Raw genomic sequence first — 18633 nt, 5'->3', positions numbered from 1 at the left:
ATCGGTTCCTACCCGCTTGTGATACCTTACTTATTAGCTGACCTGAACTATTGTTCTTGGTTTGGGGGAGCTGCCATGAATCTTTCATGATTTGAGATCATGGAGTATTCTACAGATCTGGAGAATTGCAGCCTTTCCAAAGTTTGACTTTTTAGCAATTCCAGGTTCTTCGCAGATATCTTCTTTTCGCACAACTGTTTTAACGGAACTTGGTACTGAATCAATTGAGCATCCATGCGACTGAATCTTTCATATGAAGTGGGCCGGAAACGGCTGAGTGTGAGCCTTTCGGAGTTGTATTGCTGTCTTTTCTGTTTTGAGAGGGCTAACTTCAGTTTTGACCACTTCTGTGGTGTACGGCTACTCCTGTACAGGTCATCAACACAACGGACAAAGCCTTTAATAGATTTCGACCCGCTGACGAGGTCTTTTCTAGACTTCGACAGTGCCAATCTATGCATGAGCTGCAAGTCTTGAACACCATCTAACACGATGCTGAAATCCTTATACAGGATATAGCTGATCATGCGTAAATCAAAAACGACTTTGTGGATACGATTGCTTTCTAAAAGACCCTTCATCGTCCACGGGGTTTTCATTCCTGGTACCGAGAATACTGGTTCGGCAAACGCGTTTAAATCAATGAGATAGGTCATGCTTCCATTGGGTTGATGGATAAGAAAGAATTGGCGGTGTGGCTCCATGGCGTTATATTTGAGATGAAACCACGGATTTCCCTCCTTCTCCACAGATGCTAACATGGCAAGCGTATCGACCAGCTCTGCCATTGCCGCCGTCGTATCAATTACCGTCGCTGGTCGGATTGTAATGGATGCGTCACGTGTAGCAGATGAAATTTGGTCGACAGGTATTCGGGCTACTCGCCTCCCAGAAGAGAATTTTCGAGACCCGTCAGATTGGTGCGATGGCTGGTATAAGAACTGTCTGCACATCTGTCAGCATGGATGAGGAAATGAAACACAACATGATATCACTGCAATCCCACTCGCACAGTTGTACGTCAACTGTCGCATAGAGGAAGCAAACTAGATTCAACATCATTCTAAGAGATTGAAAATGCGTACCCATAGAAGCTGTTTGCGTCGCTAGATCCAAGTGCAGGCCCAGCGATGTTTCTCGAGAAGAGCTTTGAGGCCAACTTCGATTTGTTACTACAGTCTTGTCGAGCGAAGAGCCTGATAGCAGTCGTGAGCTCCGCGCTGTTTAGAAGCGTGAGCGGACGAAAGAGCGACATTTTAACAGTGGCTTGTAAAAGGGAGAGTAGTACACCGATGCATATGCTACGACGTCTTTTTCTTAAAGAAAGGGGTCGAGGGATGACAAATGCCTCTAGTTCAAGGTGCAAATGAAGGGTTCAGTCTCCTTTCTACTACAGTTGGAGGTTGATGAATGAGAAGAACTTTGAACGTTCTGATGTGGATATAAATTTGCAGGTGTAGATACAGATACTGGCTGCCCGGTTTCAGTATTTTCGGATAAACGTCGCAGCCAGCTATAGTCACGTGCTTGCTAGCGAGCTTCGATGTTCGAACTTTTTAAAGTCCCCATCAACCTGGAAGTTTGGTCAGTATTTTTGCTGTGACATAAAATTCGTACCGAGCCAGATAGCATCTAGATTTTGATACGCATACAGAATGCAGTCAAATGAACTGGGAGCTGCACCAACTCCTGGTCAAGAGAGTGCCCAGGGGGCAAGATGCTCGGCTAAATCGCAGCTCATTTTCCGCGCCGGTTGCCGACAACATCTCCTCTCCTTTGCTGCTCTCGTCGACGTGTGTCGGGTGTCACACGTCGTTAGCATTCGGATCGTCTTACCTTCCTCCGAATCGACTAGTAAATGGCTCGCATACAGCTACAGCGGAGGCTCACATCCCGATATGCCTCAAATGCCTGTCAAAAGATCAGATCAGAGAGCATCTCCGTCTCGTGGAACAATTCTCGACTGACAGCCCGACAACGTGGATTCGTGTATTGAAGGACATAAGTGGCGCGTCTAAGAGCATACAAGGCTCCTCATACATGGAAAAATGACAATTCGTAGGTCTTGTTAATATCCTCGCTCTGCTAGGCTTTAAGCAGAGATGGTGGATATTCTTCAGTCGCTAGATTTGTAGGCCTCTTTTCATTATATAATGTAGCAGCCTCATTTTCTCTTTCAACTTCGATTTCTGGGTCTCTGAATTTTACTTCTTTTGCCCGAAAATGATATTTTCTTTCGCTTTCTGCTTGGCCGTTGGCTTGCTTGTGGTGACTGTCAACGCTATTAGCGTCCAACACTTTTCGTGGAAGAATGTCAAGATTGGAGGCGAGTACTCTGACACAAACGCTGTCGGTTCCATAGTTGACAATAATCTTTAGGTGGTGGAGGTTTTGTGCCTGGCATAATATTCAATCCCTCCAAAAAAGGGCTCGCTTATGCTAGAACTGACATTGGAGGTGCCTACCGTCTCAATGCAGACGATTCTTGGACTGCTCTTACCGACTGGGCAAACAATTCTAACGTAAAATATTCTTCCCGTTTCTTTCCCGCATCTTCAGATCTTGGCTTTTAATACGATTTTTCTTATTAAACATTTCTAATAAATCTCGGTAGTGGTAAGATATCATTATATGTCTAGCAAACATTCTAATATTGAAAGGCACGACTGGGGCGTTGATGCACTGGCAACTGACCCAGTTGAACCTGACCGTCTATATATTGCTGTTGGGATGTATAGTAACGAGTGGGACCCGAATCCGGGTTCGATCCTGCGTTCATTGGACCAAGGCAAAACGTGGTTGGAAAGTCCTCTGCCGTTCAAAGTCGGCGGCAATATGCCAGGACGTGGAATCGGAGAGGTAGGTCAATGTACAAGATATTGGGGCTCCTGTTAATATCTTGCAGAGACTCGCGGTTGATCCGAACAAGAACAGTATTGTGTATTTTGGCGCCAGAAGTGGCAACGGGCTTTTCAAAAGTACGGACTTTGGAGCAACATGGAAAGCTGTCTCTAGCTTCAAGTGGCCTGGTGAGATCTGTCGAAAGTACCATTGTGGTTTGTGCTTAATTGTTTCAGGCACTTATTTTCAAGACTCGACTTCAAGTTATACTTCAGATCCTGTGGGCATAGCTTGGATTACCTTTGACTCAACTTCCGGAATGAAAGGCGCTATGACACCCCGTATCTTTGTTGGTAAGTGTATAAACACAATCTAAATCTAACAAGGCTGACGGCGCTAGGTGTTGTTGATGCTGGCCAGTCCGTATTCAAGTCGGAAGATGGTGGATCCACGTGTAAGACTACTTAGGTACGCTTGCTTGAATTTCCTATGCTTACCATCAATAGGGAGTTGGGTATCTGGCGAGCCTCAATTTGGTTTCATTCCTCACAAAGGGGTGTTGTCTCCAGCCGAGAAAGTTCTTTACGTTTCATATGCTAATGGAGTGGGACCATATGACGGGACGAATGGCACTGTGCACAAATATGACATTAGCAAAGGAATATGGACCGACATCAGTCCAACCCCAATGAGTTCTGTCAATTATGGGTATGGCGGGTTAAGCGTAGATCTGCTGAAGCCTGGTACACTTATGGTAGCTGCCTTGAATAGTTGGTGGCCAGATGAGTATGCTTCCCACAATATTCCTATGTCTCTCCTCAAAATCATAATGTGAAGATTACGTATCATTAAATGCATGCACTGACAACATATACAACAGGTTGATATGGCGGAGCACCGACTCTGGATCTACGTGGTCTCCAATATGGTATTTCTTCCCCTGTACCTTACTTGGTGAAGCTAATTTCATAGGGCGTGGGCAAATTATCCCGCCCTGAACAGGTGATTTGCTGCACCCAGATTGTTTGACAATTACTCACATTATCAGATATTACCGTTATGATATCTCTGCCGCACCCTGGCTTCAAGACACTACTTCTACTGCCGATTTTGTATCGCAAGTGGGGTGGATGGTCGAGGCACTGGCCATTGACCCGTTCGATTCCAATCACTGGTAAAGCTTTTTTCTTAATTTAGGTAAATTTATGTGCTGACAAGCGCGAGGCTATACGGAACAGGAGCGACGATCTACGGTGGACATGATTTGCAGCAATGGGACACCATACATAATGTCACTTTGAAGAGTATGGCAGATGGAATCGAAGAGACAGCAGTTTTGTCACTTATTACGCCGCCAGGAGGACCCCCATTACTCTCGGCTGTTGGAGATATTGGCGGGTTTTATCACAGCTCTCTGGATACTGCACCCTCGCAGGCCTTCCACAATCCAACTTATGGCACAACAAGAGATTTGGATTATGCTGGTAACAAACCTGCGAATATTGTCCGGTCTGGAGAGAGCGATACGGCAATCAAGGTCGCTCTGTCTTCTGATTTTGGGAAATCCTGGAACGCCGACTATGGTGCTTCGACATCAACGGCTCCCGGTAAGGTAGCCTACTCGGCGGATGCCGACACAGTCCTCCTCATGTCGAGTGGTGGTGCTTTTGTTTCCCATTTTACCAATCCATTTGTATCGGTTTCTAGCCTTCCCTTGGGTGCTGCTATTGCTTCCGACAAAAGGAACAACTCTGTCTTCTATGGTGGGTCTGCTGGTAGCTTTTACGCGTCATCAGACATTGGGACTAGCTTCCTGAAGACCACTTCATTAGGCTCTTCGACAGCTGTTAACCAAATACGCGTGCACCCTTTAGTTGCTGGTGACGTTTGGGTAACTACTGACACGGGTCTCTACCATTCTCTCAACTACGGGCGAGCTTTTTCAAAAATATACACTGGTCTGACTGCCGGATATGGTTTTGGTATGTAATTGTCGTATATCTGCTAGCATCTACTTACGTAGCCACATAGCTCTAGGTGCTGCATCAACATCTACGGGCTATCCAGCCATCTACGGATTTTTCACCATCGACGGTGTTACCGCGCTGTTCAAGTCCGAAGATGTAGGAATCTCATGGGCTATGATTAGCGACGCTGAGAACGGATTTGGAGCGGCGTCAGCCAACTGTGTTGGAGCAGATATGAGCACTTACGGTCTTGTCTATGTTGGTACAAATGGTCGTGGAATATTCTATGGCTCTCGTATTGGATCAACTCCAACCTCCACCGCTACAGTCGGGACGCCTGTTACGACAAGCACTAAGTCTACTTCTACTGCGTCGAGTACCTCTCAGCTTGGGACAACAAGCGCTAAGTTTACCTCAACTTTATCAAGCTCCTCGCAGGCGTCAACTTTGACAACGGTAAAGACGTCGAGCACCAGTTCAAAGGCTACATCAAGCAGTTCGACATCATCCGCGGCTATCCCGGGAGGCACAAGTACGCCGTACGGACAATGTAAACCAATTGATTCCTTCGGAGAAATATGCTGATTGAATATAGGCGGTGGAAGCTCTTACACTGGACCAAAAATTTGTCCCCCACAATGGACTTGCAAATTTGCAAACTCGTTCTATTCACAGTGTGAGCCTGGGTATTTGCTAATCAGTCATTCGTCGTCATCTGACATAAGCTGCAGGTCTACCCTAACACCGTCGCTACACCCGACTTTGTACACGCACGCTACATGCAAATCTTGACATGCAACTTCTCGATGGATTGCCTTGTTTAGGAATAGTAAAAGTCTCTAGAGGTTCCACTAAACGGGGTCATATCCGTACATGCATACATTACAATGCAGCGTACATGTACATGGTACTTCCAGTAGTAAGGAAATACTTTGCTGCATCTACTTGAAATGTATACATCCCCAAATAAAACAGCTTGTTCTTCATATTAGCCTGAGTCACTCTACAGTCGTCACAATACTCTAAATTTTCGCAACACTGTCCGCCATGAAGCATCGTCACTTCACTCAATATCTGTATCTTTTGTACGTGATCGTGCTCGTGGAGGGATATCACGATGTCTGGTCAGCGTTCAACCTTACACTTGACGGTCATCTGCATGACGCGAAGCCTTTTTCTCTTCCCTGCTTCTCACAGTATGAAGGGGAAGCCATACCGTCGAACCCTGGATTGTGCTCAGTGGTACAGAAAAACTATACCAACTCTCGTTTCCGGGCGGAGTACTACCACGGGTTTCAAAATAACCAAGATGAAGTCTGTCTAACAAATACCACCGCCCAATGTCTTCTAGATCCAACAAATACCGCCAATCAGCAGGCATTCGTCAACAAGAGCTGCAACCAAGGAAGTGTGTCGAAATACTACGTCGATGTTCGTTCCGAGAAGGACGTTATTTCGACCTTTAAGTTCGCACAGGAGAACAATGTCAACTTATCCATCAAGAATAGTGGTCACGATTATCTTGGTAGAAGCAGTTTAGAGGGATCGCTTGCCCTCTGGACACGCAACCTGGGAGCAGTTTCTCGAGATCCCACTTTTGTTCCAGAAGGGTGTCCAGCGCATAAAGTTGCGCCTACCGATACTATCACAACCGGAGCTGGAGTCAATACTGAAGAAGTCTACTATTTTGCTGATGCTCAAAACGTGACTTTCATTGGTCCATATGGCACTAGTATTGGAGTCAGTGGAGGTTGGGTCCAAGCTGGTGGTCATACAGTGCTCTCTCCAGTCTATGGGCTAGGAATTGATCGCGTGGTTCAATACAAGATAGTTACTCCTGACGGTGTGTTTCGAACCGCGAACATTTGTCAGAACTCGGACCTCTTCTGGGCTTTGAGAGGAGGAGGAGGAGGAACATTCGGTGTCGTTATTGGAAGCACACACCGTGTAGAGAAGGCTATGAGTCTGGCGGTGGTCTCTATCACATTCAAGCAAACATCCGCCAACGTCAAAAAATGGTTCACAATCATCACCAACAATTCCTTACCATGGGCAAAGCAAGGCTGGGGTGGCCATATCAGACCTAACTCACTTATTTCAGTCACGCCTCTACTATCTCTGAATGAAGCGGAAGCCTCAATGGAAGCCGCATCCAATTTTGCAAAGGCGAATAACGGATCTGCGGTCATTGAAGTTGTGCCAAGCTGGCTTACCTTCTACACTAAATATCTGGTTCCAAACGAGGCTCCTGTAGCCACACCACGTTTTCTCGCGTCGAGATTGGTGCCATCTTCGATCTTCTCATCTGAAGAAGGCAGATCTGATCTTCTCAACTTTCTGCAGAATGCCCTTGCTCAAGGCTTGCCACCATATATTCCAACAGACACCCCATTTTTGTATCCCTACATACCGCAGTCTACCTCCGCAACGCCAGCGTGGAGAGGTGCTGTATGGAGTCTGAGTTTCGGTGTCGACATCGGGTGGAACACGACATTAGAACAACGGACAGCGACGTTGAAGAAACAAGCGAGCGTTATCAAAGATCTTGAAACTCTAATCGAGAAGTATGGTGCTGAGGTGGGCAGCTATTTCAATGAAGATTCTCCTTGGACAGATAACTGGCGGGAGAAGTGGTGGGGTCTGGAGAACTATAAGAAGCTCGAGCAGATCAAGAAGAAGTATGATCCGAAAGAGTTGCTAGGATGCTTCAAGTGCGTTGGTTTTCAAGAGCGGAGCGCCAAGGATGAATTTGGTTGTTATGATATTTTCACTTAAATTAATATCAACACAGACAGGAGCCTGACTACATGTAATAGAAGACCGCGCTATGTTGAATTAGTTCACAAGCCCCGTTTATGCATATACATTGTGGTGGATAATACAGCTTTTTAAGCTAAGTTGCCGATTTCGCTGCGGAAACAAGGCGCTTTTGTACGTGTGCTCATATTGAGTACTCGAGAGTTGTTCCGAAAAGACTCCCTGGAAGTTAGACATGTATCCTTCACATTCAATAACATTGAATTCTGAAATGCCTTCTGATATCTCTCACTTGGATATGTGGGTCTGATGGCTAGAGAGTGTCGAGTAACTTTAAGCGAGGACGCTTTCCGTACCTAACCATATCAACGACACTTAACGAAGTTGAACCTCACTTACAAGTACAACAGTGCACTTGTCCTATTTGAAGTAGGAACAACATCGTCAACTGAGCCAGTTCTCTCCTCATTGCTTCTTGCTCTTATCATTGCTTCTGCATATCATATCAAACGTCGAGCTATCAATGCTTGCTGAATCTAACCAATAAGAAACCTTACACGGAAAGCAATCTGTCCAGAAGTTGAAGATGAATATTTACGAAGAATGGTCTTCTTTCAAAACGATCCGTGCCGATCTGTCTGGAATTCCACCAAAGCTGAGTCAAATACCGCCGTACTTTGGTAAAACGCAGAAGGCTTCCAATTTTGTACGCCCACATGTGGAATCGAACGGAAACAATCTGAAGGACTGGCTGGTACTTAAACATCCGAAACCTGATCACTAGTCCTGGGCTAATATACTCTCAATTGTAGACAAATGAATATGATTCAAGGAGATTGAACACAGGTACGGTGGTCGCACAAAGCATACGAGACACCAAAAGTGACCTAGGAATGACTGAAGCGGAAAAACTGGGCAAGTATTACTGCACGACCGAGGAACAATCCATTTTGGCAATGATTCATGCTAAAGAGCTGATGATCTCCGACTGGGAGGTAAGTTCACGCAACATTCACACAATCCTATATCTACTAATAATTATAAAACAGACCTTTACTGCTCGGAAGCAAGTTATACTTTCTAAAGCTGCAACGGAGCATCCATTGAGCGTTCAACCAAAAAGATCTTTTGAAAATCTCGTCCCAAGCCTGGAAGCTGCAGTCAAGACACCAAATTCTGAGATTGCAGAACCCTGCCCACACGCACAATTTGCAACGATGAGAAGTCTTCTCGGGAGCGTGAACTATCGTCGTCAGTCTGACAGATCGGCCGCTCTGAACGAATCGGAGCAGAACCGACTGGCTATATCTCAATCCATCGTCGGCAACCTGACGATGAAAGTATCTCAATTAGAAAAAGAGAATTTATTCCTTACAAGACTTCTCCTTTGGAAAGAAGAAGAACCATCAGACCGCGGCCACACAGACAACCAAGCTCTCACCCCCAATTTCATGACCGACATCAAATTAGTAGCACAGCACAGAACAACGGCGAGAGAGAATGCTCGGATAGCCAAATATTACGACCTCAGATTGCCGGCGACAAAACTCATGAAATTTCGTTCCACCACTTTCGCTATCATTTGCAATATGAGAGCTACCATATCGCAGCATCATCTTTTGGAGGGCGGGAAGGTGAATCCGAGGTTGGAGACAAGATATGAAAGATTGGAAGACGAATGCTGGGTTATTTTGAAGGTGATGCTCGAACGGTTCGGTCCCGCTGATGCTGCGAAGAAGTTTGAGGGGAGTGTGGTGGTTGAGGAGCTGCTGGAAGATATGAGGAGTATTTACCAGACATTATCTAGAAGGACTTTGAGGGAGGCTATTTGTGTTTAGAGAGCATGTCTTCATGGGATAGTCGAAATCCACAGAATCCTGGATCCTCCGGATTGCTCTTCCACGACTTGAGAGGGGAAGAGGAAGTACTACAAATATTTTTTGATTCAAGAGCATTGTATCACATATCATTGAAAACAGCAACATTTAGAAGACACACCGAATCAAGTTTTTGTCATATTGAATAGAACAAAATAGAGAAAGAACGTGATACACCTCAAAGAATTGCAGCTGAGGGCTCATCACACCACTAGTCGCAATCACAATTGTCGTACCCTCATATAGGGGATCCAACTAATCCTTGGCGGCAGTATTCGTCCAGCCTCTCCTCCCAAGTGAGACGGTTAACAAGACTATTCTGGGACGCCCATTGAACGAAGGCTCTCAAGACATTGATATCTTTGTCATCTGGCACGACTTCCCATGCTTCTTCATCCATGGTAGTGGCCCTGCTAACTGCTTTGCGTACTAGCTTCGCCTCAATAGTTGTAGGCGGCTCTTCAGATACACCTGGGTCCTTCTCCAAATGACTAGTCTGCACTCCCGCGTCGATCGTATAGGAAGCTGTTTTTGCTCCTACCACTTCTGTGCGTTCCACATCCGTACCATTCACTGATCGGCGCAACGTTCCACTCCACTCAGCCATCACGTCCGGCCTATCTTTCATCAACACCCCCAATAATAGCCCAGGACTTTGAGTGGATGGAGTCTGTTGCAACATTATCTGCTCCTTAGCTCTCTGATTCTCAGCCTTCCGCAAATAAGCTTTTAAATCTCCAAGTCCGCCCTTCTTCTTCATGCGGATCTTGAATTGAGCACCGTTTTCATCGAGATGAGGTCGTAGGTAGGCTAGTGAAACTTCATAGCATTCGGTGATTTTCAAGAACGAGTAATTCTTCAATTGGATAGCTTGCGGAGCTCGTTGCCCATTTGAAAAGTATTGTTCAGGTCCGTAATCAAGCTGGACCTGCATGGGATAGCTTCCCTTTGGATTAGGGCAAATTGGAAGAAATTTCCCGTCTTTTGGTCTGGCTGTGTTTGTGATCTGAGATTACAATTAGTTGAGAAGAAAAGTAATTCGATGGGGTTCAAACGCACAGCCATACACTTCACAACGCCCACTTGCCCAGATACCCTTTCCAATACTACCACTTGACGTTTTCGCACTTTGCCAGGAACGTTTGGCTGTGGAATAGAATCGTCACATTTTGCTACCTTCAAGAACTCAAATATTTTCCCTTCAGGCCCTTCAGGGCTCTTTCGAGGAGACATGTTTAAATCTTTGTAATGATGTTCTTAACGTGATAAAATATTTCTGTATGAAACAAAACGAAGTAGGCCGTTGTAAGAAAAATTGAGAGACTGCGGACTCCTGGAATTTAAGCTATGCAAATGGAATTCATGCTCAAGCCACTATTCCGCCTACTTGAGTGGCGCGGGACCTTGTTGTGTCCCCAGGTCGCTGGGATGGATCACCTGACGGGGTGGATGGCCCATTAAGCGAGATTCATGAAGCATTTCGAGCTCACCGAGAGCATGACAGCGGCCTACTTCACCGGGTAGCCTGCGCATCCATTGAGTATAACGCCTAGGTGTTGGAAGGCGAATAAATGCAGATCAGATTGGCCGTATATATCATCCAGGCCTTCAGCACAAACACTTGACAATAGCCTTGAAGAGCTGTTTGTAACAGACTGTATGCATAAAATGCGCATGGAAATGGCGGTGCTTGACTAGGTAACAGGCATACTCCTGATCTTGCCACACTTCTGCGAAGCGCCTTAGAATTAGGTGCATGCCTCCATGCCTCCACGTTAGGCATAAAAGAATTAGTGATGACTTGTAGTCCAGCTTGCCTGACCTTTCTGAAACCTCTCAAGACTGTGGAATGCCTTCCGTGTCGACCTCGTAGGTGTACTTGGTGTAGAAAACGAAGACGTAATCGTTTAGACTCCATAGTAATTGTGGTGTACTCCGGTTATTAAATCGACCCAAGACACCCCATAACAACCTTCTGGATCAGTACGTAATGGGAATCATGGATTCCTTAGATGAAATCGATTTCGCAAGCCAAGAACGCCCTCCATATATGCATATTTATCCCCAGCGCCACGCTAAATTTCATACTGTACAAATAGATTGTTGGTTCCATATCGCCATTCCTCGGTCTTAACCAGTTGTAAGGCCCGGGCCAAACAACTCATCCGCTTCTCTTGCGACCTTTTCTCTTTCCATCTTTCTCTTTTTGATCACCTTTTCATCCTCAACTCCATCACCCTCTCGCTTTACTTTTTGAAGTGCAACAAGATCAATTTTCTCTGGGTTCCGACATTTTTTCAGTTTCTTAGCTAGAGCTGAGATGGCTTTCCTTTCCGTAGTAGGTCCAGCAGCAACAGGTTCGATCGTCTGTAACATTCCCGCGCAATCAGAGAGCACAATTAGTATCTTCTGGGCCATAGGATCTTCGGTTCCAAATTTTGACGCAATATACCAATGAATGAGCTCCTCGTCTGCAAGTAGAAGGGATGCCATCATTATTTGGCTAGGTGTGAAATGGAAATAGACATCTGTAAGAAGAGCGCTGGTTTTCAGGCGATCTCTTGCCACACCATGTGCTATTTTAACTCTGCGGCTCATGTCTTGCGGTTGCGAACCTGCGGATTCATTGTAAGGAACTGCCCCTTGCGCCATGGCTCCCATCTCCATTACCGCTCCTTCTAAAGCTCGGAAGGGGTGTCGAACGTCGAATGTGAACCGTAGGCCTTGCGTAAGAAGGAACTCGCTGGCAAGGACATCTTCCGGTTTGGTGTTGGCAATAGCTTCTGCGAACTTGCTGAGCCTGAAGTAGTGGTTTTCGGTTTTGGTAGCGAAAAACAATGCGGTTCGTAGGATAGTGTCCGGTGCATAAGTCATAAGAGAATTAGTAGTGTAGAAGCGTTTTATATATTGAACTGCCGTTGCCTGCAGAAACAAGAGTCAGCTTTGAGTAATAATATTCTTGCATCAAGACTTGCCTTGACATCAGTTGGCAGATTCAAGTGATCCCCTAATTGAAGTGTCTGCCTGCAGAAATATGTTATGAGCTTCAATTCCTCCTCCACAGTCAGGCAGTCCACCTCTCCCTCTGGCAAGGCGCTTGCCCCTCTGCTCTTACTTTCCGGATCGGCATCGCTGACATCGGCGGAGGACAAAGCACGCGCCTCTCGAGCTCGTCGAACAGCTTCGCGTACGCGGTCTGCTGCGAATTGATTTGTTGTTGTTCGCAGCGCTTGCAGATCAGCGGGTGTAAAGGACCACAAGCGGTATTGAGTCGAGCTGAGATAACGAGCGTCTTCAGGAACAATATTGGAAATCATCGTGAGATCATGTTCTGAATATGGAAAAGCAAAGCTAGGGGAGATGCGAAGCTGCTGTATGCGAGGTGGGGTGCCCGTTTAGGAGCTCCAGCTTTCTTTTGCGGTGCCGAATATTTGCCGTTGTGTTAGGACCAACTACATCGACGGCGCGTTACTCTTCCATCATCATGAACTCGACAACAGATTCCCAAGCCACATACTTTGAGATCTCGATTCAGGAGCTCACAAAGCTATGCAAGCGCCATATTACAAGTCATCCGACAATATTCTGCCGGCGCACTCCCAGTCGAGTGCTCTTGCTCTGGACAAGCTGGTTGTCGTAACACTTCCAACTGACTCAAGGTTACAGAACTCCTCACATCGTCCAGAAAGACTGGACTGGTTAGTAGTGTCTACGTTTCCCTTACGAAGCCATTCTCCTAATCAGGTCAACTCATTCTTGATTTCGTCAGTTTACGATTGCTCATAAATGAATGTAATGAATTTTATGGATTACTTTCTATCTCATGAGTGTGATTTGTTAATCCTGTTACTTGCTATTTATGGCAGAGCTTTTAATGTATATTTTCCCTTGTCCCCCAAAGCACCCAGAAACACTTCCCGCATGGTATTAACTATAACCTCTTGATGATGTCGTTCGCACTTTCAATATCCCACCGTGGAAACTGCTCCTCGTGATGCTAATAAAAATATAGTCACCGATGCTTGTGTCTATCAGGGTCCGAAATATGGATCCATCTTATCCATCTGCCAAGCAAATTCGCCATGAACAACGTCCGTACATGTGAGGTGACTGATCTGGTGCTTAAGATTATCCAAGTTGCTGTTGCTAATTACCATTGGCAGAGCGATGCTCGTTGCCTGCTCTTTCATAGTGCTTAAATGGAGCAAGAAAGACTTTTCCTCGTCAGCGGTCAACTCCATTCCATTGCTCGCCAACGTAGATTTGTACTTGTCGACAGTTGAGTTTGCTTCAAGGTAGACGTCTCTCCCACCTGCAATCAATTGAAATCTCATGCCGTCGATATTATCACCATTCTGGCGCGCTTCCAAGGCATCTGCCATCTGGTCGCGGTACCAGTCATGCCAGCAGTTATAGGCGTCATACCCAGTGCCTCTGCGGACCTCACGCACGTCAGTCCCATCCACCATGATTGTGCATCTTAGTAATGCTGCATCGGCACATTCTTTGGCGATTATTAGCTCCTCAATCTTTTCGTGGATCAAGATGGAGACATTAGTTTGGATGTACTCTTCGTAAGAGTGTTCCCACGGATCATGAGAATGAGAACCAACGATGTGTATGATTGCTTCTCTGAAGATACTAGGAGATCTGAGAAACATTGAGATGTATAGCCAGCGTGCAGGGTCCTCCATGATGGCTTTCCATAAATCTTTTTTGAAACGTCGTAAATATTTAGAAAAAGACTGACGGATCTCTACGATTCTTGTCACGGGAAGGCCGTACAGTGTCGACAAGTTGAAAATGAATTCGATCTGATCCGTGGCAACGTCGAGGTAGCTTGATATTCTGGGTTCTATCCCACAGTAAATGCGGAAAAGATTATCGTATCCTTCAAGTGTTTTCTCTGATGGGACTAACTCTTGTGCAAATTCTTCTTGATTCGCGGCGGTGTGGGACTTGTCGAGCTTCGTATAATGCTTTTGCGCGGCGACCATCTCAACGTCATTCACCTCCATTGGGTTCATATGGGTAGAGGTCTGACTTTCCTCGACATGTACCATTGTCAGTAGTTTTTCCTTGGGCGGAAGCGGCGACTCCTTAACACTCTCGAGCCCAGCATCTGTCTCAAACTCGGTATTCGGTTCGTTTACGAGATTTGAGCCATCGCCAATCAGTCGAGGGGGTGTTGCTAAGTGCTCTGTACTGTTGTCTTTTACAGGCAGCTCTAAGTCTGTTGGTAATCCCGGTTCTTCGTCGAAAGGTGCATGCTGTGCACTGGGAGATGTTTGATTTTGACAAGCAGTAGATACGCTACTGGGACCATCTGTAAGGGATATTTCTTTTGCGGTAGACAATCGCTCAGCACCTCTGACTTCTTCGACGACAGATTCATGGTCAGTTAGCATCTCGTTTTCGTTGATTTTAGATGAAATTTTCGATACAGGATGATTGTCTGGCCCAGCATTCTTGAGAGTTGGGACAGACTGTTCGGCATTGACCCTGTCTTGCTCAGAAGGTGGTGGTGTCAAACCACGGCTGACTTTTGGGTTGCTTTCGTCTTGGGCAATGATTGCTGTACCTTGCCCCGGCTCGTCAATGACTCCGACAGTGGGAGTTTCCTCGTTGTTCTCAATTGTAAGAAGGTCGGCGTTGTCTTGGTGCTTGATAGGCTGAGAAATACTGCGGGTCTATTCTAAGCGTTAGACTTCTTGAATGTCTGTGTGGTAGAAGTTTCAACTTACAATCTTACGAAGATACCAGAGTTGACGTTCCGGTTCGTATTCCAAGTCGAAAACATGGCTTGGGCCGAAGTCTGATGTCCATTTGGTCGCTACCTTTGGGTCGGACTCTTTTTGAGAACCTTTGGCATTACCATCAAGCGCTTGAGTAAACCAAACTGACCCCTCTTTCAATTTGCCCATGTCAAGTCGATAGGTATATTTCTCATGGCCTGCTAACAGTTCAATATATACCACCCTGGACTTTTGACCATAGCGTGGGAATCTTCCAAGCGAAGGCATTGGGGGTGGTCGACCAACAATCTCCAATCCGTTATCAACGTTCTTCTTTCTGCTAGCCTTAGGCTTTTTATCTTTTTTGTTAGGAGTCACTTGTTGAGCTTCTGCAACCTCTTCTGTTTCCAAGGAAGTCGTCTCAACCTCATCAACGGTAATGGCTGTCGCAGCTTCATCGCCATTATCGTCCGTCAGGTCCACCTCTTTTGTATGCTTCTTACCGACAGCGGCAGTTGAGTGAGGTAGCTGATTCCCACTCTCTGTCAAATCATGTACTTGAAAAAGTTGCATTTCATGGTCCAACTCGGTAGCATCCAAACCTGTCAAGTCTTCATCTTCCTGAGTAGCGGCTTCTGCGACTACTTTTGCTTGCTTGAAACGTATCTTCGTAACGAACTTGCTGACTTCTGTTGCTGGTGCTTTCTTTTGGTTTTGCCCTCCACGTGCAGGGGTGTCGCCTCTACCAGTACGAATCTTTTTTGATCGTGTTCGGGGTGTATAGTCGTCGTCGCCACTTTCTTCTTTAACATAATCGGCATCATAATTGGGGCGTTTTGGCGGCATCGTAGTGGTATGAATATTATGTTTTGTGTGAGATGATTGAGGGAGAGAAGCAGCTGAGTTAAAATAAACGCAGGTCGAATGAAATGTCTTAACTTTGTGTAAAAAATGTGTTTTGAAATGAAATGGGCTATTAGATTGAGGAAGATCCGAGGGTCGTTCTCCGGTTGCAAAAGTGAAGCGTTACGGGTCCCATCTGCAGGTTGATAATGCTCCCGGATGACTCTTGAAGGTAAGGTATCTTTGGTAACGTTTGCGCCAAGGACGAGGACGTGGCAATTGTATAGCTCCAAGCAATAATAAGGAGATCCGATAGTCGTCAGAGCAAATGCCTTTGTTGTTGTTCTTGAATTCTTCTCAGGAAGCGGATCATGAGCTGTCGGCACTGAGAAGATTAGTGCCAATACGGTGTCCAATGTTGAAGTCTGAGGATTCAATAAATTAGGTTCGAAAGTATGTGAAGCGATCAGTCTCTGCGAGGATGCGAAATGTGATAAGACTGTGGGTGTGCCGAATATCGGACTGAGATAGAAAGTGTGATACGAGTTGATGTTTGTTGATAGATTGAGAAGGGAGATGATAAGTGGGAGTGGAGAATAAATCTGAGCAATAAGTACCCGGTGTAGTAATTGTTGAAGCTGAGGTGTTGGTAGCTTTCTTTCGCTTAGAGTTGATCTGCTGTGGGTTACTTCAATTAGAGATCTTATGTGTAGATGGATCACATGCTATTGCTTCGATCTCTGGGCGCGTTGAGAGGAGAAGTGCATCAGATAAATCATAAAGCAGCAATGAGAAGAGAGATAGCTAATGTTGAATATTAAAAGCCTGCTAGTGCTGTAAAGATAAACGTCACTGGATTCTATTTCCAGCTTGTTGAATATTGTTGCGAGAAATTGTATTGTTACTCAATCCTGAAGTGAATACTGGTCGTCGAAAACTGGAATGTATATTTTCCGTGTTCTCCGGAATACAAACCACTGGATTATTTGTGTCTTCAAGATTTAGCAGAGAAGTGACTACCAGCTTTCTCACAACACCATCAGGCAAGTCAGAAACACCAGTAGCAAAATTGATTGAACGCTAGGTCCAAATCACCAGAGAGAACATCATGTACTTGAGAAAAACCGAGTTAGTGTTTTCAAACATTAATGAATATAAGCCCTGAGCAATCGTGCTTTCTGTCAAACCCTCTGATAAGTGTACCGTATTTGAGAATGGTTGGCGCCGGTCAAGTAGGGTAAATCTGTGACGCGATATCGGCTTACAAACTCTCAACCTTCTTCTTTAGATCGGCATTAAAGTTATTATATCCCTTGAACAGCGACTTTCCAAGCAACCATTCCTGTAACAAGAAACTCAAAACCCCCTCGAACTCTTCCTTTTGCACAAACGTAGTTCCCCCATTCGTTTTTTCACTCGGCTGAAATTCAAATGTGTGCAATCCTGCAACCCCCATGACAGGAGGTCCTTTCCACACAAATTTTCTTGCTGAGTTTTCCTGTGTTGATTAGACATGAAAGTAGCGCAGGAGAGCAAACAATATTACAACTATGGACGCATCAAACTCAGGAACACCTTCAATGTGGCAATGGACTTGACTTCCAGCATCAAGTGGGTTGGGATCTTTGGAGAGCGGTGTGATACCGTGGAGGAAACTTGTATGCCATGTTGGGTATGCTGGGAAGTTGAAGAACTAAACGTATCAGCGCTGAAAGCAGTTGAAATTGTGCCCATTGGCTTACTATCTTTTTCACTTCCTCAGGCGATCTGGCGATTTCTATGCTTGTGAAAATCATGACGAAGAGAGGATTTCTTTTTAAAGATTCTACGCTGTGCTGTTTTTTGGGAAAATAAAAGCATATGTATCACATATACAAGCTTGTGACATAGTGCTTACTGTATTGACCCCTGTCATTGACCCACTCTAATACGTACAGAGGCTCCAGGACTGAGCAACAGCCCAATCGTAAGAGACTACTCGTGATGGTACAATGCTGCGAAATGGATGCTTGCACTTAGCAGTTACTCATCTTCTTATCTCTATCTGCTCCTTCCAATCCTGGCATATGGTACAATACGGTTCGGAAGAGTTCACGGCCTAGACGAGTGGCATCCGGCTTTGAAATGAGTACTTCGAGCGCCGGGTTCGAAAATCTGGGGAATTCAGCCCGTAAAGGAACACTAATAAGCCCTGGAAATGCCGTCTTTCTTGCTCGACCATTTCAACCGGTGACCGAACAGAGACACAAAACTGGTAGATATATTGTTACCGCCTTCCTTTAATCAAGACCTGAGAGCAGTTTGTGATTTCTTTCGGAAAGGCAATAATTGCCTCGTTTTCGACGTCTTTACCTATACTGTTGCGAGCATATCGATTTGGAGAATATTTGAAATCTGTGTACGGGCTCGTTCTACTTGTACCTTTCGTACGGGTGTTTTAGGTAGGATATTGTGAGGGTTTTGCTGCAAGGGGTTCGCGCGAATTGGGATTTAATTTCGTGGACGTTCTTGGTTGCCTTGAAACTTAGGTGTCAAGTTTTGTTGCCAAAATACGCGCAAACCATCGTGTCGTGATTACAATGCAGCCAAAATAAAACCAAGATTCAGTTGACT

General features: G+C 45.5%; 9 protein-coding genes across 9 annotated transcripts; 4 read left to right on the top strand and 5 right to left on the bottom strand.

Moving 5' to 3' along the window:
• Window positions 1-47: 47 nt before the first annotated feature.
• On the bottom strand, window positions 48-1255 carry GLAREA_01782 (Ribonuclease H-like protein; the record flags this gene model as incomplete). The annotated part of the gene is made up of 2 exons (XM_008088998.1): window positions 48-945; window positions 1086-1255. The coding sequence occupies 2 exons, from the start codon at window positions 1253-1255 to the stop codon at window positions 48-50; spliced, it is 1068 nt and encodes a 355-aa protein (XP_008087189.1).
• Window positions 1256-1655: 400 nt separating this feature from the next.
• Window positions 1656-1967, top strand: GLAREA_01781 (uncharacterized protein; the record flags this gene model as incomplete). Its single annotated transcript, XM_008088997.1, has 1 exon — window positions 1656-1967. The coding sequence occupies one exon, from the start codon at window positions 1656-1658 to the stop codon at window positions 1965-1967; it is 312 nt and encodes a 103-aa protein (XP_008087188.1).
• A 664-nt stretch (window positions 1968-2631) lies between these two features.
• GLAREA_01780 (Oligoxyloglucan reducing end-specific cellobiohydrolase) lies at window positions 2632-5550 on the top strand (the record flags this gene model as incomplete). Its single annotated transcript, XM_008088996.1, has 12 exons — window positions 2632-2859; window positions 2906-3029; window positions 3078-3194; window positions 3242-3295; window positions 3348-3627; window positions 3722-3769; window positions 3814-3843; window positions 3890-4015; window positions 4066-4823; window positions 4873-5358; window positions 5404-5484; window positions 5540-5550. The coding sequence occupies 12 exons, from the start codon at window positions 2632-2634 to the stop codon at window positions 5548-5550; spliced, it is 2343 nt and encodes a 780-aa protein (XP_008087187.1).
• A 305-nt stretch (window positions 5551-5855) lies between these two features.
• GLAREA_01779 (FAD-binding protein) lies at window positions 5856-7583 on the top strand (the record flags this gene model as incomplete). The annotated part of the gene is made up of 1 exon (XM_008088995.1): window positions 5856-7583. The coding sequence occupies one exon, from the start codon at window positions 5856-5858 to the stop codon at window positions 7581-7583; it is 1728 nt and encodes a 575-aa protein (XP_008087186.1).
• A 568-nt stretch (window positions 7584-8151) lies between these two features.
• Window positions 8152-9403, top strand: GLAREA_01778 (uncharacterized protein; the record flags this gene model as incomplete). Its single annotated transcript, XM_008088994.1, has 3 exons — window positions 8152-8319; window positions 8378-8560; window positions 8615-9403. 3 exons carry the CDS (start codon window positions 8152-8154, stop codon window positions 9401-9403), a joined length of 1140 nt encoding a protein of 379 aa, XP_008087185.1.
• Window positions 9404-9680: 277 nt separating this feature from the next.
• Window positions 9681-10675, bottom strand: GLAREA_01777 (uncharacterized protein; the record flags this gene model as incomplete). Its single annotated transcript, XM_008088993.1, has 2 exons — window positions 9681-10448; window positions 10502-10675. The coding sequence occupies 2 exons, from the start codon at window positions 10673-10675 to the stop codon at window positions 9681-9683; spliced, it is 942 nt and encodes a 313-aa protein (XP_008087184.1).
• An 897-nt stretch (window positions 10676-11572) lies between these two features.
• On the bottom strand, window positions 11573-12759 carry GLAREA_01776 (Cyclin-like protein; the record flags this gene model as incomplete). The annotated part of the gene is made up of 2 exons (XM_008088992.1): window positions 11573-12364; window positions 12424-12759. 2 exons carry the CDS (start codon window positions 12757-12759, stop codon window positions 11573-11575), a joined length of 1128 nt encoding a protein of 375 aa, XP_008087183.1.
• A 714-nt stretch (window positions 12760-13473) lies between these two features.
• On the bottom strand, window positions 13474-16023 carry GLAREA_01775 (uncharacterized protein; the record flags this gene model as incomplete). The annotated part of the gene is made up of 2 exons (XM_008088991.1): window positions 13474-15132; window positions 15187-16023. 2 exons carry the CDS (start codon window positions 16021-16023, stop codon window positions 13474-13476), a joined length of 2496 nt encoding a protein of 831 aa, XP_008087182.1.
• Window positions 16024-17281: 1258 nt separating this feature from the next.
• GLAREA_01774 (Bet v1-like protein) lies at window positions 17282-17816 on the bottom strand (the record flags this gene model as incomplete). The annotated part of the gene is made up of 3 exons (XM_008088990.1): window positions 17282-17518; window positions 17567-17713; window positions 17763-17816. 3 exons carry the CDS (start codon window positions 17814-17816, stop codon window positions 17282-17284), a joined length of 438 nt encoding a protein of 145 aa, XP_008087181.1.
• Between the last annotated feature and the right edge of the window lie 817 nt (window positions 17817-18633).

The sequence above is a fragment of the Glarea lozoyensis genome (assembly GCF_000409485.1).
Source record: "Glarea lozoyensis ATCC 20868 chromosome Unknown GLAREA7, whole genome shotgun sequence".
In the NCBI taxonomy this organism is placed as follows: domain Eukaryota; kingdom Fungi; phylum Ascomycota; class Leotiomycetes; order Helotiales; family Helotiaceae; genus Glarea; species Glarea lozoyensis.
This window is presented reverse-complemented; position numbering and strand designations above follow the sequence as displayed.